This window comes from Amblyomma maculatum, chromosome 3 (assembly GCF_055883805.1).
Source record: "Amblyomma maculatum isolate TAMU_Amacu chromosome 3, ASM5588380v1, whole genome shotgun sequence".
NCBI classification, from domain to species: domain Eukaryota; kingdom Metazoa; phylum Arthropoda; class Arachnida; order Ixodida; family Ixodidae; genus Amblyomma; species Amblyomma maculatum.
Genome location: NC_139346.1, coordinates 171,418,188 through 171,435,251, shown reverse-complemented (window position 1 = coordinate 171,435,251; position 17,064 = coordinate 171,418,188). Strand labels below are relative to the sequence as shown.

Here is a 17,064-nt window from a genome sequence, read left to right as displayed (position 1 = left end):
CCGGCTTGCCAAACTTCATATGCGGGTCAACCAAACCCCTCCCTTGACTCCCCCATAACACTGGCGGAGGTCTACTCAGCCGCCCGTACATTTACAAGAAACACTGCCACTGGAGGAGACAAAGTCACCTACGCTATGATTAGGAACTTAAGCACCGAACATCTGCAAGACCTAACGAAGTACATCAACGAAGAACTGTAGGAGAAGGGACAGGTCCCATCAGCTTGGAGACACGCGGATATCATCACCATACCAAAGGCTGGAAAGCCACCGGCTGTGGAGAGTCTCCGTCCTATCTCCTTCACTTCTTGCCTGGGAAAACTCTATGAAAAAGTAGTCCACCCAGGGCTCCAAAATTACATCAACGAAAACAACATCTTTCCTTCCTGCATGCTGGGCTTCCGCAAGGGACTCTGCACGCAAGATGCTTTCATCCGGATTAGGGAAGAAGCCATCAACACCATACCCCGAAAAGGCGAAAATTTCAGGCACTAGATCTCAAAGGAGCATTCGACAACATTGGCCACCAAACCATATTGCACGAATTAAACAATATCAACTGCGGGGAGAAAATCTTCAAATACGTGAAGGCTTTCCTCTCAGATCGCACAGCCACCATATGAATTGGAGAGATCCGATCACCAAAAGTACCCATGCCGAACAAAAGTACACCGCAGGGTTCTATAATCTCTCCAATGCTATTTAACATAGCAATGATAAATTTAGCAAAAAAACTGTTGACCCGCACTGATACTGGCTTTACTTTATACGCGGACGACATCACCATCTGGGCTACTCAGGGATCCTTGGCGCAAAAAGAAGAAGCTCTGCAAGCCGCTATAGACCTAGTCGAGGAATTTGCCGGGGAGAGCGGTCTTCAATGCTCCCCAGAAAAATTCGAACTTATCAGGCTACACAGAAGAAATTACAAGTCCCCAGGAGAAATTCAGCTCTCTCTAGGAGACCAGATAATTCAAGAGAAGGACAAGATCAGAGTTTTGGGGCTGTGGTTGCAAAGCAATTTGAGAGTGGATTATACAATCAAAACACTCAAAACCACAGTCAACCAAATTTCCAGAATGATTAGAAGGGTGACCTGGCACCGGAAAGGGATCAGGGAGGAGGACACCCTCCGCCTTGTACAAGCCCTAGTCGTTAGCAGGATTACCTACGGGCTCCCATATCACGAATTAGATTCACTGATAAAAGGGCCATTGACACTATCATAAGAGAAGCCTATAAAACGGCCCTAAACCTCCCGCCAACAACATCAACGGAACGTCTTTGGGCACTCGGAGTGCACAACTTCGAGGAGCTCTAGAGAGTCAGAAACAACGCCTAACAACAACACAGGCGGGTAGGGAAATCCTGTCAAAACTAGGGCTATGGCAGGCACTAAGAACTTCTGAGATCAAATCCCAAATTCCGACATCCACAAGAAACAACATCTATGTGAACCCGATACCCAAGCACATGCACCATGAGTTACAGAAGGGTCGAAGGAAAGCCAGAGTCAAATCATTGGAAAAACAATTGTCTAAAGACGCGGAGGTTGTCTACGTGGACATAGGGGCTTACGGCGAACCTGGCAAGTTCACAATAGCTGCAGTTGACCACAAGAAGAGGCCAATTATTCAGGCTTCGATCTATGCCAAGGATCCTGCGGAAGCGGAATCACTGGCAATAGCCATCACCATAAAAACACAAGACAACCAAAAGAAGTCATCACACGTAGTGACGGACTCCCAACCAGCCTACAGGGACTACCTGGCCGGAAAACCTCGCAAAAGAGCGTGTGCAATATTAGGTTCCATCTCCCAGACGCACACAATTACATGGACACCTGGACACGAAGGCCTAGAAGGAAATGAGGTAGCGAATGATCTAGCCCGAGCTCTCACAAACCGGGCGGATCCCCATCCCTACCTCACCCCTCTCCTAGGACCCTACGGCGACAGGCTGGAACACCTACGGTTAGAAAGAAGAATTTTCTCACCACCACACAAACAACTTCCTTCTTCGGACGCTATAGACTGGAGAAAAATACAAACAAACACATTCCCTAATCTTCAAATTTTAAATAAGATAAGCCAACAAAATACGCAAGTTACTGTCCTTGGTGCGGTGCAAGCCCCACACTCTATCACATCTCTTGGGAATGCCAGGACAAACCTGACCCAACGTTAATAGTGCCATGCCCGACACACGAGCAGTGGGAGGCGGCCCTGACCAGCGACAACCTGGACCAGCAAGCCTGGATTATCCAGCTAGTCCGCAAGTCAGCTGCTGCCAGCGGAGCCCTGGACTAGGGGCACCGACCACCCAGCTCCTGCGAATTTTTACTGATTATATGCTCATTAAAAGTTCTCTCTCTCTCTCTCTCTCTCTCTCTCTCTCTCTCTCTCTCTCTCTCTCTCTCTCTCTCTCTCTCTTATGGACATGGGAAGTATGGCAGTCTTACAGTATTTGGTATACATCAGCGCAGTCAGCTCGCATTTAATATGTCATGCCAAGCTACTCATGTGATAGACATTTGTCCTGCGCCCTAGAGTGACTTTTACTTTATTTGGCAAATTCATTTCTTAGACGGCTGATATTTGGTATCATCTGCAAAACGGGTGAAACAAAAATCGATTTCTTACCTTGCTGTTTATGAACGTCGTATTTACTTTGCAGTGATATGCAAACGGATCGTACGCTGGAAAGATAATGTTAAATACGCAAATCAGTATGCATACCGGGGCTTCCACGCCTCTCACAAACTACTCTATAGCTACTATCTAGTTATCACAAATCATTGTCCCGATATTAGAGTGTGTAATCAATATCCCAATATTGCTCCATCCCAATATTTCCCCGATGGTACACCTAACTGGCAACTGAGGAGGGCTAATTTGTGTCTCATATGTTATGAAGAACTTGGCGCGAATACTTTAGTGAGGGACGAAGAAAGGAGACACATTGATGACGACTGATTAGCCATACTATATAACAAGTCTTTTATTCAGATGTGAAGCAGTAACTATATGTTAAAGATACGATCACGCACAGAGAGTGAAGGTGCACATATCACGCTACGAGTTTTCAATCATATTGTAACGGGCCGCAAAGACGACGAAGTGCTATGCGCTAGGGAAGAAGAAAAGGTGAGGAGTGCGCGCGCAGAGCCAGAGACGACTGACTGCTGACACGGTGCCATAACGTTCCCACACGTCCCGATTTCACGATGGCCTTCAGTGTAACAATATATCCTCACAGAAGGGGGGTGAGCCCGGCGATCAGATATAGTATTCATATGATTGGTTTATAGGGAAAGCCGAGCCTTAACATTAACGCTACTTCCAAGAATATTGGCGCTCTCAAACCGTGTCCTGCACGTGCTGACACGGGAAGAAAAATGCAGCACAAGCGCATTTTTTGTTGTTGCTGTTGTCGCTACTTCATATATTTTTCGCGTGAACCTTTTTAATGGCTCCAGTCTCCGGATTCCCTTGCAGATCCTCTGCTCGCTTGATAATTGCTCGGCTTGGTTAAGCGGGGCTTATGTCGGGTGGTACTTCACATAAGATAATAACTTACTACTGTGTGTTAATGGTTATGTGTGAGATAACAGAGACACAAATTGAGAGATTAGTTATTGTTTTATAGGGTTTAACGTCACAAAGCGACTCAGGCCATGAGAGGCTCCGTATAGGGGAGAACTCCGGAATTTTTTCCCAGCTGTGGTCTTTTTTAACGTGCACTGAAGGTGGTATCCCTGCACTGTGCGATGTCAGTGTACGTTAAAGAACACATGGTTGTTGAAACTTCCGGAGACCTTCACTACAACGTTGCTAAGTCTGAGTCGCTTTGTGACATAAGACCCTATCCAACAAACCAATAACGAATCTCTTAACTTGTGCCTTTGTTATCTGACACATACGCATTAGCTACAGTCGTACCACTCGAGACAGACAATTTCTTGCTGCAGTGATGGGACCCCTACAGCGTGCACCCAAACACTTCTGCGGCAAGAATAGAGCCATAGAATCCCTGCGCATCCCAATGTTCAGCGCCGTAAGAGGACGATTTGACATTTAGTTCTTTTGATTTTATTTCTTTTTTTTTTTTTTTCATATTTCCTCTTCAGTATCGAGAAGCAGGCGGAGATCATGCCTAAGGAACTGCCTCTGGCCCCCCCCCCCCCCCTCCCCTCCCGCCTCCTGCAAGGCAAAAGAGGAAATAAAGTGAGATATTCTACTCACGTGGTCGCCTCGTAGTCGGTATTATGTAGGTAGTTCTATTGCTTTTGTCGCAATGCCCTTGACGGCAGACTCCAGCGACTATCTTTGGCCTGAAGCGCTCCTTCGAAACCTGTAAGTTCAGACGCAAACGTTATTAGCAGAGATCATTCTTTTTTTTTTTTTTTCTTTTTCGCGTGTCGTAGCCATACCATTTTCATATATGAGCAGTAATTCGTTGTTGACGATGCCTTTAATACTGCGTCACCATGATGGTGCTTAAAGGCCGTGTTCTCCAGAAAATATGGTGTCGGCTCTGTCAGCATGTCATGAGCATGGCTCTGACAGGTAGTAGTTGTCAGGTGACACGGTCGGCGTGCACTGATTGGTCAGCGGATTGTGTGAAGTCACGGGAGCACGTGGCATGGTCGAGTGGACAGGAGCTGCCGATCTCAGAAAATCCCCTCAAAGCGGAGCTTAAGTGTCCCCCAATATTTCTGTACTGTTGCCGAATTCCATTGTTGGTGCCCAAAAGTGGCATATTTTGTCGAAAAAGACATTGAAAATACAGGGCTGTCTCGCTTTGGGATTCAATTCCTCTCGGTTTTGAGTCAAATCCAGAAGTGGCATTTTTACATAAACTCATCGGTTGGCTGTGATAAACACTCTATCATAAACCTCCGACGAATCTTTTTCCGCTTTGGTGCAGTTCAAGATATATAATTTCAATGGCACTGCTTACGGGAAGCTTGACTGGATGTAATTAAAGTTCGGTGGGTCTGTTTAAGAGGTTTACCGTCTTAAAGCGACTCAGGCTATGAGGGACGCCTTAGTGTAGGGCCCCGTCGAATTTCTACCCCCTGGTGTTCTTAACGTGCAGTAAGACCGCGCCGCACGCGGGCTTCTTTTGTGCTTCGCCTCCACCTGAACGCTGCCGCACCGGCTGGAGTCGTATATCTGGGCCGCTCGGTTTAGTAATCGTGCGCCGAAGGCATAGAGCCTCCATAGCAAGAGGTATCGATGATCCTATGGTGGCTAACATCTTTTAACACCTACGCATTCTTATGTCCATTATAGATGCATTACATGCATTATATATTATATATATGTCCATTAAATATGCTCTATATGGCCGAATGACAGAAGTAATCCTTCTACCCTACAACGTCACGAATATTAAATAGTTAAAGAGGTGTGTAGAGAATTAAGAATGACGGCTGATAGCAGCCTAACTTTTATTACGACCGCGACGTCTACTCCACACGAAATATGTCTTACGAAAGGCTGGTAAATGGCTTGAGAACAATTAATATAGTTGGCTGTTTGACACGTCTAATATCTGTCCGGTTTCCGTGCCAAGTCCATGATCGTCGTGAAAGTTGAGCTTATTTAAGCGGACAACGTAGCACTCAATTTCAGTGCTGTTGTTTTGGGCTAATTCTACAGCTTTTTAACCAACTAAGCTTGCGGGCGATATTCCATATATTCTTCTATAGCCAACTAGCCATACCTTATGAGACGTATTTTTCAACATAAAAGCATTGCGGAGGACTTCGCTTTTTGATTTAAGACTTTATGAATTGAGTATAACTGGCCAGAGAGCGTCTCCATCGACTTTCATCCGCACACAGCCTCCGAATTTTCAAACCTGATTTCCCAGGTAGTTATGGCTAAATGCGACACTACATGTATACCGGTAGGTCTGGACACTACTCTTGACAGAGCGCGGTGAATTCTGGTAGTTGATAGTGGTCTTGAGAACTAAGTTTGGTGGCGGGTCGGTTCATGACATGCGTCGAGCAGGTTTTTTATTATTATTATTATTATTATTATTATTATTATTATTATTATTATTATTATTATTATTATTATTATTATTATTATTATTATTATTATTATTATTATTATTATTATTATTATTATTATTATTATTATTATTATTATTATTATTATTATTGAAGAGACCTAGCTGCGGTTGTTTCTTGCAGAGAAATGGCGCGGGAGAGGTTCATTGTGTTTTCTTTTATTCCCGCCTGGATTGTGACCGGAATCATATATATTGCTACCCTTCCTGCACTAAATGACTAATAGCTGCTAGCAATACAGTTCGATAGTACTTTCTTCTGTGTTCTGCTTTCTAGCGCTTCGCGTTCAGCATTCTTTCCCTTTTCTCTGTGATCATACCACTCAACACTTCAACACGAAATAAAATGACTGCTGGCGCCATACGCACAAGAGTGCACATATACATGCAAAAAGAAGCAAAGCAAGCGTCCAATAACCGCATGCATAAAAGACTAAAGTAAGCACCTACCAAATTTTCTCATGTCCCAAATGAATTCTTATTCCAGACTTCCCGCACTCGACAGAGAACACCACTATACGCTATTTCTGGATAAACACTCCAAAATCAATTAATCCGCAGCTTTTTTGTCCTCTTATTGGGGTACATTTATTTTCCGTCTTTTAAATAGCGAGTTTAAAAATGACTCTATGGCATGGAGGAAGGAAAGAACTTAGGAGAGGCCCTGACGTCATTCTTTTGAGGCCGGCGCGGCCGCGCCGCGAGCGAGTTTTCATAGCAACAGCGTCGCCGTTGCTAATGGCCCGGCTTGGCTAACCCTAAATTTTGACGTCACTTCCGCCACACTTTCTCCGATGCATTGGGAATGGTTGCTTCCTTCCTCCATGCTCTATGAGCTAGAGCTCTTTCATTCTGGGCATGCGCACTCGCACTCCACTCGCGATCCCTATTCCCCTAACCTATAGGGTCTCGCTAATTTGCACGCCCGGGCGTCGTTGAGGCTACATTTCGCTACTGCCCCAAAGATATGAATGGGGCCTGAAAAGACCGAGCCCCTTTTAAGAAGTGTCGATGATTAACTGAAAAAGGTTTCTTTTGTTTGTTCTGATCGGTTCTTACCACGCAAGGTGTTCCGTCTCGGACCATGCCAGACGCGCCGCTTGGTAGCGCTGTTGGCGCGTTTTCACTTGTGGAAGCACCCGTAGTGACGTTCACAAATTCCTTGTCTGTTTCTGCGAGTTCTGATGCGTCTGCTTCGTCGTTGCTTCGCGGAACGAAGACATCCATGTCGCTGTCGTCATTATCGTAATCGTAATATTCTCCTCCGTAGTCGTCTCCATCCGGAGGGCGCGATGCGTTGCACGCACATCTTTCTGCTACCTCCACCTTCGAATAAAAAAAAAAAAACGATACGCAGAAGAAAGGGGGCTGGACATCGTTCGTGCTCTTAACCTGGGCGCGACGTGACTTTATATTTGACTGTGACGCGTATTAAAGCATAAAAAAGATAATGATTCAAAGCAAAGAAGGAGGGATAGCCCACGCTCATTTCAGCTCTACAACCTTGAGAGCTGCTTTTCCTGGACGATTCCTCCACGCTGATGAAATACATGCGCCCCGTCGTAAGAGTACCTGTAAATACGTGGCTGCGCGCTATGGTGCTATTTGTTCGGCTTTATATATACGTTTTCGTCTGTTTCATCATCATCATCATCATCATCAGCCTGACTATACGCACTGCAGGGCGAAGGCCTCTCCCATATTCCTCCAGTAATTAACCCGGTTGTGTGCTAGCTGCATCCACTTGACCCCTGCGAACTTCTTAACCTCATCCGCCAACCTAACGTTCTGCCGTCCCCTGCTACGCTTTCCTTACCTTGGAATCCAGTTTGTTACCCTAAGCGACCATCGGTTATCTTCTCTTCGCACTACATGTCCCACCCATGACCATTTCTTCTTCTTAATTTCCGCTATAAATGTCGGTAACTTGAGTTATTTCTCTGACCCACTCTGCACGCTTCCTATCTCTTAATGTTACCCCTACCATTTTTCGTTCCATAGCCCTCTGGATTGTCATCAGCTTCGTCTCAGGTTCGTCTGTTTATCCGCCTTTATTCCACGAGGTATAGCGTGTTCGAAAAACATTACTAATGCACGAAATGTCAGCCGCCGGGCCCATGCCAGTAGATTTATAATCTGAACGAATTAACTGGCCATTATCTAAAGAGCACCGCTTATATTTTTTTATTTAGTGTTGTTTGATAACTATGGCCGATGGAAATTTAGTGCTTAACCTCGGAAAAACACATTTTATATGGATAACTATATTAAACTCAATTGATCTGTCCCTTCTGTGCAATTTCACTGAAATCAAGGTTTCACACATGATCAGTTTGCACGCACACACGCACACCATGTTGCATGCGGCGAAAAATTCAAGTCCGTCGTCATTCCTTCGTCAGCGCCTTTGCCGCTTGTTTAGAGACCGATGTTTTATTTGATAGCCTAATATCTTGGGATGCTTGTTTGTTTATGAAGTTCATGAATGAGATCATTTCTCATCAGCGCACCAATTACGGACAATACCACCTCTGTACTGTTTTGTTGTTTTGACGTGATAAGCAGCAGAATTTTGTACCGTTTTGTACTAGATGTTCTTTACCCAGCCATGTATGAAGCTTTATTTCGTATGATAGCATATAAAAAAAAAACAAGCAAGACATTACACTATGCACAATTTGTAACTGCGATTTCCTAAATAGAAAAAAAAAAAGGAAATGGCTGTCACACTAAAGCATTCAGTAATGAAATGAGAGTGGTCATTAGACAACGTAAACATTTACTGAAGCATCTATACTGCATGATGAATTTCTACTACAATAAAGACCTGCCTAAGCTGCCTGTATTGAGAGTGACGGTAAGACATACGAAAGACGACTTCCACCTTACGTTTTGTCCGACGTCGATGCGAGAAATCTTACACTGCTCCGGATTTGCCGGCGATGTGATCGGGTTCTCAGTGTTGCTCGAGTTCTCATCCTGAAGGTTTTCAGTTCCCACTCCTTCCCCGTCTGTACTGGTGGATGTTACCAGCACGCTCACATAGAGGGCTGCAAATTGTGATCGAAAATAGAAAGTCGCATTGAGTGCATCCTGCTGACCTTCAGTCGGTCCTGAAAGCGTATAAAGGCGTGTTTCAATTAAGCTTTATAGAAGAATCACAGGGTGTTTTTTTTTTTTTTTTTAATTGGCCCCAGGTATGGCTGCAAACAGGGCAGTGAAAGGTGTAGGGGCTGAGGACGACGGATTCTATGCGGATTTAGCTTGAGGGACACTTAATGATGTCGAGATAGATGGCAGATAATTTCCCTAATAAACACATGTTGCGGCCGTTGCGCTTAGCTAGCATTTATCTTCTGTATAAGACGGACACTTATCACATTACGCGCTTGTGTGCTGCTCTCTTTACGCATCTTTAAGCCGTCCCCGACGTTCGTCGAACTTTCAAAACCCTGATTCATAGTAGCCCAGCGCTCGAAAAGCCTGTTTATTAATAGTTTTATCTTGCATTGCAAGCTCTACAAAAGCGTTCGCTCAGTGCGAGCCTAAGAAGCTTGAAGGCTTATCCTTGCTCTATGAACACACAACACCTGAATAAGATATGAATCGGCGGCCTGATACTCTTCTTGTATGTATTTCTAAACGGTGTTCCTTTTCTTGCACATGGTGACGCATTTGGCTTCTATTGAACATCTCCATTGCGGTTGACAGAGCTTTGACACATTGACAGAGGACAGCAACAGAAAAGACGAAGACACAGGCGCTGAACTTAAACATTTTTTCCAGAACCGCCGAAACACTGCTTATATATCCAAAACAGGCGCAAACAGGTGTCGTCAACCACAATAGATCAGCACCAACTAGCCATATAGCATCAACTAGCCTGTTCAACTAACTTGTCCTATGGAACAGTGCTCCTTTCGCACATTTGATCAGGTTCTTCCGATATGCTTCTCAGACACTTCTCACAGCAGTATTGTGCACGTACGTTATGCTGACCTTTGCGCCAGCATGAATTATTATTATTTTTTTAAATCTTGGACTAATGTCAATCTTTTTTTCTTTTCGTGGAGCTCATATGTCTCACTGCCTGAACAACGTGTTCCCATTATTACAGCCAACCTTAAAATTATTTCATCATGTCCTCCCCGCAGCTGCATTTTCTTATCTTTCGCGAAATAAAATAAAAGCGAATTCAGTGTAAGTCAATAAAGGCTACACGAAAAGTACAGCGAAGCAGAGCCTAATCGTCAAGAGTTAGCCGATGCGTCTTTTTGCGCTGAGAGGTTTAATTTTTTTTTTAGAAGTATTGTTGGCGACCTCGACGTGGCATAAGCCTGTCGTGGAACGTTGCCTCAAGCCGTCAGGGTGGAGCCATCAAGAAAGATATCCGGTACATGAACTTTGCGTATGAGACACATGTGCTGCAGCGTTCATCAAACTTAACAACCCCTAAGCAGGCTGTCTGCTCTTTCTCGAATCAATTACCTCCTAACCAGCCCGTTTGCTGCTGTTGACGGGGGCGTCTTGGAAAGTTTCCATTCGCGGTAAGCCGCTCAGGTTACTGTGTGAGTGAATCGTGGTATTTGTTATCAGCATCTGATCACCAGCTGAATAGAGCAAGGGATCTTTATGTAGACATTAAGGCGCATGTTTGTTTTTCCTTTGATATCGAAAATTAGACTCATGCTGCATACTATATACTCTGTTGGGTATCCGTAGATCGAGTTAAAATAAAATGTGTACTATACTAGGTCTTATGGACGGCAGAAAAGAATGTTTAACATCAGTTGTACATAAGACAGCGTCGAGAACACAAACGATTACGTTAAAGTGCTTCGGAAATATGGCGTTTGAGGTTCATTATAAAATTCGGTCATTATGTAGAGCATACAGCCCACTGAGATTTCATGCTGTTTACAAGACCTCACAAGCGAGCTGATAATTTAGAAGATATGTTTAGAATATCCCACCTTCTCCATCAGGCTTTCGTCCAAATCCACACACGTAACTTCATGGAAATATGGATGGATGGATAGCAACTTTTATTCTCCAACGGAAATGGAGGCCCCCTACTCCCCGCCCCCGGCACTGAGGCCTAGAAGGTGGGGACTGAAGCATCCGCGTCTAAAGGATAACAAAGAGATTTTGTCTCTTCGCGCACTGTCCAGGCAGTGCGGGCTCTTTGCCGATTTTTGTGCACCGCCGAACTTGACTCGTGCTTGCAAAGCAAGTTGCCGTACCTGTATATATTTTTTCATATGCCTTCTCATTTGTTTCATATTTATCCATAAATTCGGCATCTGTTCATTCGTGAGTGTCTAGCTTTAGCCAATCTAATGCCAGATTGGGTTTTGGACTTTGTTGGATCTAGTAGGTGGCGTAGCAGGCCCCATGTCTTGGAAACGCTTTTGTGCCTTCCATTTCATCGCACCTGTCACGCCAATTTTGTTCGCGTAATTTTCGATTTGTTTCCTGTGTCTATCTAGCCTTCTGTAAAGGCTGCCGTTTCATTTTCGCTTTTTATAAGCCTACGTTCCATACTGTGTTTTGCCTCCCACATGTGGAGCCGTTTGCTGTCTACAATTTCTGAGGCGTCGTCGCCTCTTAGCGTTTTCGTTGCCTCTCCAACTTGTCTCTTGAGGACTTCCACACATTCTTCGATATCCTTAATTTTGCCCCAGTCTTTCTTTTTTTTGTTTCTCTAATTTCTCGAAAGTTAGCCCATTTCATAAACTTTAGTTGACGGTTCCCTCGCGAGTTTACGCTTTTTCTATGGGTATAGGCCAGGATAAAGTGTTCGCTTCCGAAGTTATGTTCCGTACAAGTCTACTGCGTTTTTAGGGAAGGTTAGGTGTAGGGAGGTGTCTGGCTTACGCTTTTCCCCGCCCTGGACGGACAGTCGGGGTCCGTATGAAGGGTTATAGCACTAGCTCGTGTGAGTTGTCCCATAACTGCCTGTCTTTCGCGTCTTGATTATATAGCGTACCCCCAATCCGGGTGTGCCGCGTTAAATTCTCCTGCTATTAACAGTGGGTTCGTTCCAGCCACCTTGATCGCTCTGCGAAAGAGGGCTCTGAAGCGCAACTTTCGGGGCTGCGGGATGGTGTATAGGTTTAGGAGAAAAATGCTGGGTAGCACCTTTCTCCCGCTTAAAATTACTAGCAAGATTGCCTCTCTCTTTAGAACTTAGGTCATGCTGTGTGTCAGCAATGTTTTTCTTGATGCACCGCACGTGACGTCATAACAGGATGCATTCATTGGTTCACCACCGTAATCTCGGGGAGAGTCCGGCGAGCTTCCCGGCGAGTATATTTTATCGCTGTAGAGATTTCGGTACGGCGGTAATGTTAACCACATTTGGAGCTCACCACATGTTTTTGTGGCTGTGTCGACCATAAACCCTGACTGCTCATTGGAGGGTCAAATTTTAAAGTTAAAGCTCAGCTACTTTGGTCATCTGATGAGAAGAGAGGAGTCGCTGGAGAAAGATTTGATGTTGGGAAAGGTTGAGGGTCGCCGGAGAAGGGGTAGGCAGAGAACGCGATGGTTAGATGGCGTCCTCGAGGCACTGCAGATGAAGTTATGTGATGTTAGGAAGATAGTGAGAGACCGGAAAGCGTGGCGTGACATGGTCCATAGGGTCACGAAGAGTCGGACACGACTGAACGACTGAACTGAACCTGTTTCATAGCACATTATATTTAATCACCCTCCCATGTGAATGGAAAGGCCCGAGTTGGCAGCTCCTGCCAAACGTAACGCAGGCAACCCTGTGTCCAGTTAGTTCTCGGACATGTCAACTGGCAGATACCGCATGCCAGCGCCATGCTCGTCATTTTTCACTCACATCGCCGGCCGCCGACGCCGAATTTTCGGAGAACGGGGCCTAACTTGCTCCAACAATACTTGCTCTACACTGCATGCGTGTTTCATATTGAAAAAGCAAAATTACCACCTTTCATCTGTTTGCTTCGCAGACATACCCACAGCCTATAGCCATACGTGAGTTGTTCCACTAATCGGATTCTAGCCATTCACCTATAGAGCTTATTCAGGTGACGTCATTGCAGCCTTTCTGGCAACCATGGAACGCAAAACGCAACGTGAGATAGGGGGAAAGAAAAAGAGAGAGAGGGCCTACGGCGAATCATGACACGGCGTCGGTGAAATCCGAGCTATGGTTGGACGGCGTTCCAAACGGCGTCTCAAGTATTCGACAAATCAGCGACACGCAGCAGGGAGGACGCTGGTAGACGCTTTTTAGTTTCGAACCGCCCAACATTATGGCGTATCCGCAGTACATGGTTGCCACAACCGCCGCCTGCTAAACCTGATAGTGAATAGGGTCTTATGGAGCGACCATGGATGCCCACATTTTGCCTCCACTGGTTGCCCTTGCAGCCACGAAACGCCAACGTTTGTGGACGCAAACTGAAAACTGTCAAATACACGCATGTGAGGTGCGTACCCGTAAGCTTGCAATAACAGTAGGCTGAGTTAATAAATGCCTGGTACTGAACTATCTCCAGACACACGCGAAAGTGCTGCGAGCGTCTGTTTTTGAAGCAGGCGAAATAAAAGCATTGCCGTTTTTAGAAGAAAATCTTTGCTTTGCCTATTTATTTATTTATTTATTTATTTATTTATTTATTTATTTATTTATTTATTTATTTATTTATTTATTTATTTATTTATTTATTTATTTATTTATTTATTTATTTATTTATTTACCGGACCACGAAAGGGAAATAAGTAAGAGAATAAGATTGGGATGAGGACATTTGGAAAGTACTCGCAGGTTACGAATAACAGCTTACAGGTATCACTCAAAGAAGGAAAGTGTATAACAGCTGGATCCTACTGGTACTCACCTATAGGGCTAGCACGTGGAGGCTAACAAAAGGGTTCTACTTATGCTGAGGAGAACGCAGAGAGCTATGGAACGGAATATGGTAGGGGTAACATTAGGAGATAGGAAGCGTGCAGAGTGGGTCCGAGAAATAACTCAAGTTACCGACATTTTAGTGGAAATTAAGAAGAAGAAATGGGCATGAGCAGGACATGTAGTGCGAAGAGAGATAACCGATGGTTGCTAAGGGTAACAAATTGGATTCCAGCATAACGGAAGGAAAACGTAGCAGTAGGCGACAGAAAGTTAGGTGGGCGGAGGAGGTCAAGAAATTTGCAGGGGTCAAGCGTATGAAGCTAGCACAGGAACGGGTTAATAGAAGGAGCATGGGAGCAGCCTTCACTCTGCAGTGGGTATAGTCCGGCTGATGATGATGAATTACGCCATACATTTACGCTATATGAGCGAGTGCGGACGAGGTCCATGAGTGTAGTGTTTGGCGAATCCACCAGCCGGCGTGGAAAGACCGAGATAATCGATCAACGAGAAGCCATACTAGCCCTTTGCCAAGATGCTTACCAAGCACGGAACCGAGCCAAGATCGAAGCGGCACTATAGTAGCAGCAGTGGCTGATGACTTACGCTCGTGAAACTTGGTTCAATTATAGCTGAACCTCTACATTTTTTTATCTTCTGCGCTCCCTTTTGTACGCATCAATTTGGCATTTTAACTAAACTACGGCAATCTGTCGTAAATGACCCAGTCGGCACTATTAATATCCTTCGATGCAGCAGCACCGTTAAGCATGCACCTGAGAAGAAAAAAAAAAACTTGTTCCAATCGCTGCACCTTCTTTGGTGCATTATCAGCCATCTGGTGTCTTTCCGGCCTCTGTAAAAGTTAGCAACAGGAGCCAAACATCTTACCACACAAAGCAGTTATCCGAGCGTCCCTTGCCAAGCTGCCTCCGACAGTTGCCCGCATTGTGCATCTGTACTCGACCGTGCTCCCTTTTCTCAGGCTAACAATGATCTCTTTGCAGACGCGCAGTGACGTGCCTCTCCAAATGCCGCCAGTCAACGTACGCTCCACTCCGTCTAAGTGACGAGCTCGAGGAGCACATGTAGAGCCAATTTTACTGATTTTCTCTCATATCCCAGAAACGATTGCAAATGGCGGGGCATGCGCTGCGCTGTGCACCGCGTTTATGATAATTCTTGAAGAACAATAAAACAGCTTTTTTTTAATTGTTGTTGTTGTTGTTTTTGCAATATGACAGAGTTCAGCTAGTTTTTTTTTTATTTATTTATTTACCGTACGTTCTTTAACACGCAAAAACGAAAGAACTGAGGCATAGGTTTAGGTTCAGCGGTTCGTCCAAATGTTGCATCACCAGCGCCTTCGTCATAACAACTGCCCTATAACTTGCATAATCAGCTACCCGTTTTTGTAGTCACACATCAGCTCATTTTATGTCTGCCTACAGTGGCCTCTAAATCGCACAGTCCTGCGCAAATCTCCTCAGCATTTTTTTTTCAATACCGTAACAGACCATAAGACACAACTGTACTCTTATCATGCCCATCTCCTTGTTCGGATAGTATTTCCACAGTCCAAAGGAGGCAATAAGACATGGGCAGGGCAAAGTCTGCGCTTTCTTCGCCCTATCCACCTCGCCATAACCAATTTCGTTTTTGTTTTCGTTCTTTTACTGCGCGGTCTCCCTTCCTCCCCGCACATACCCCAACTGCAGACTCACACGTATACGAATCTGTACCCCAAACATTTGTTTTTTCCCACCCGCTACCCAGAGAAATACCCCACCTGCCAACAACATCGACCTACACTCATTCTGTTTGAGCCTGCCCAAAACCACCTGGCGGCACTCCACCCATAACTAACCCCACCCTCTCCTCTTGGGAAGATGCATTGTTCAGCACGGAGCCGACCGAACAACGCCGGCAAATCGAGCGGGCTGAGAATCGCAGTTCCAAATGGAATTATGGACTGAGACGCATTTATTCCTTCCTGAGACCGCTTCATTAGCACCAACCCGCAAGACCAGCGACCTGCTTTGGCCGGCCTGCAGAATCGAGGCGGCACATGGAGCCCTGGACTGAAGGCTCCACTCAGGAAGATAACAAAATATGAAATTAAAGTTTTTCCTCCTCCGCCTCTCAACTGGCGGACTAACCTGGAACGGACCATTTTAATGCAACAGCGTTATTCCAGAGCCGGCGTTTTGAACGAAACATTGCGAACGTGATTCCGGCAGATCGTATGCCAGGCAGCGGCCGTTCACTGATTGGTCGTAGGGTTGTGTGACGTCACGAGACCATATGTGACATGGCCTATCTGACAACAGCTCCCAACTCAGGCTTTTCATTTTTTTATGAAGCGGTAAGGCGAACCGAGTCCTCTTTGACCCTTGCATTCTGAGTCTGCCAAGCATGCGCGTTCTTACTGCTTGGCCAAGCTGGGCTGGATGTCTACGTCGGGGGGTTTTCCCCATAAGTGGTAGCTTACGGTTGTATGATAAAGAGCATATGTCAAATAATAGAGGCCCGAATTAAAAGATTAAAGAACGAACGACAATCCGCAAGGCAAGATGGTAGACGGGAGTCATTAAAGCTTTCGCGCCATACCCTTAGAGACACAGCTTAAATGTCCAGCCCGCAATTTTATGTGTGGCACATCAGGCTGTCGCCTTAAAAGAGTATATGTTGGCGTATGTATTGTACAGTACTGTGAATATTTATTGTGAAGACTTTCAAAAATTTTCCCACCTCAACTACTATTTCGTTTGCTGTGAAAGTGCTCGTACGGAACTTGCACGTCCTGATAACGTTTTGCTGGTAGCAACTTTCACTCGAGTACTTACCTGTTTTGGTCACGCGGGAGGCAACTGCATTATCGTCAGCATCGAGATCGAACAACCATAACACTCCAACTACAAGGTGCCGTCAAGCAGCGGTGGTGTCATCCTTTGTTTGCAAAGAAAAGCACCAGGAAGAAAGCACCAAAGTGAGCACTGCATCGCTTGTGAGTCCCATGCAGACAACACCTGACGAAATTAAACTCCCTTTGGCGGCTACCCGGCGTTCGCAGTTTTCCGTTCCTTGTCCTT

At 45.3% G+C, this 17,064-nt stretch overlaps 1 protein-coding gene across 1 annotated transcript in view; it reads right to left on the bottom strand.

Moving 5' to 3' along the window:
- LOC146196923 (uncharacterized) overlaps positions 1 to 15,013 on the bottom strand; it is a 35,759-nt gene extending 20,746 nt beyond the window's left edge. Inside the window, exons 1-5 of the mRNA XM_084598639.1 lie at positions 14,864 to 15,013; positions 8,974 to 9,134; positions 7,144 to 7,410; positions 4,245 to 4,353; positions 2,643 to 2,698 (exon numbers count right to left, since the gene is read on the bottom strand). Of these exons, the coding sequence (XP_084454765.1) occupies positions 2,643 to 2,698; positions 4,245 to 4,353; positions 7,144 to 7,410; positions 8,974 to 9,134; positions 14,864 to 14,921 (651 nt within the window). The 5' untranslated portion in view covers positions 14,922 to 15,013. The remainder of the gene's footprint in view (positions 1 to 2,642; positions 2,699 to 4,244; positions 4,354 to 7,143; positions 7,411 to 8,973; positions 9,135 to 14,863) is intronic.
- Positions 15,014 to 17,064: the final 2,051 nt, after the last annotated feature.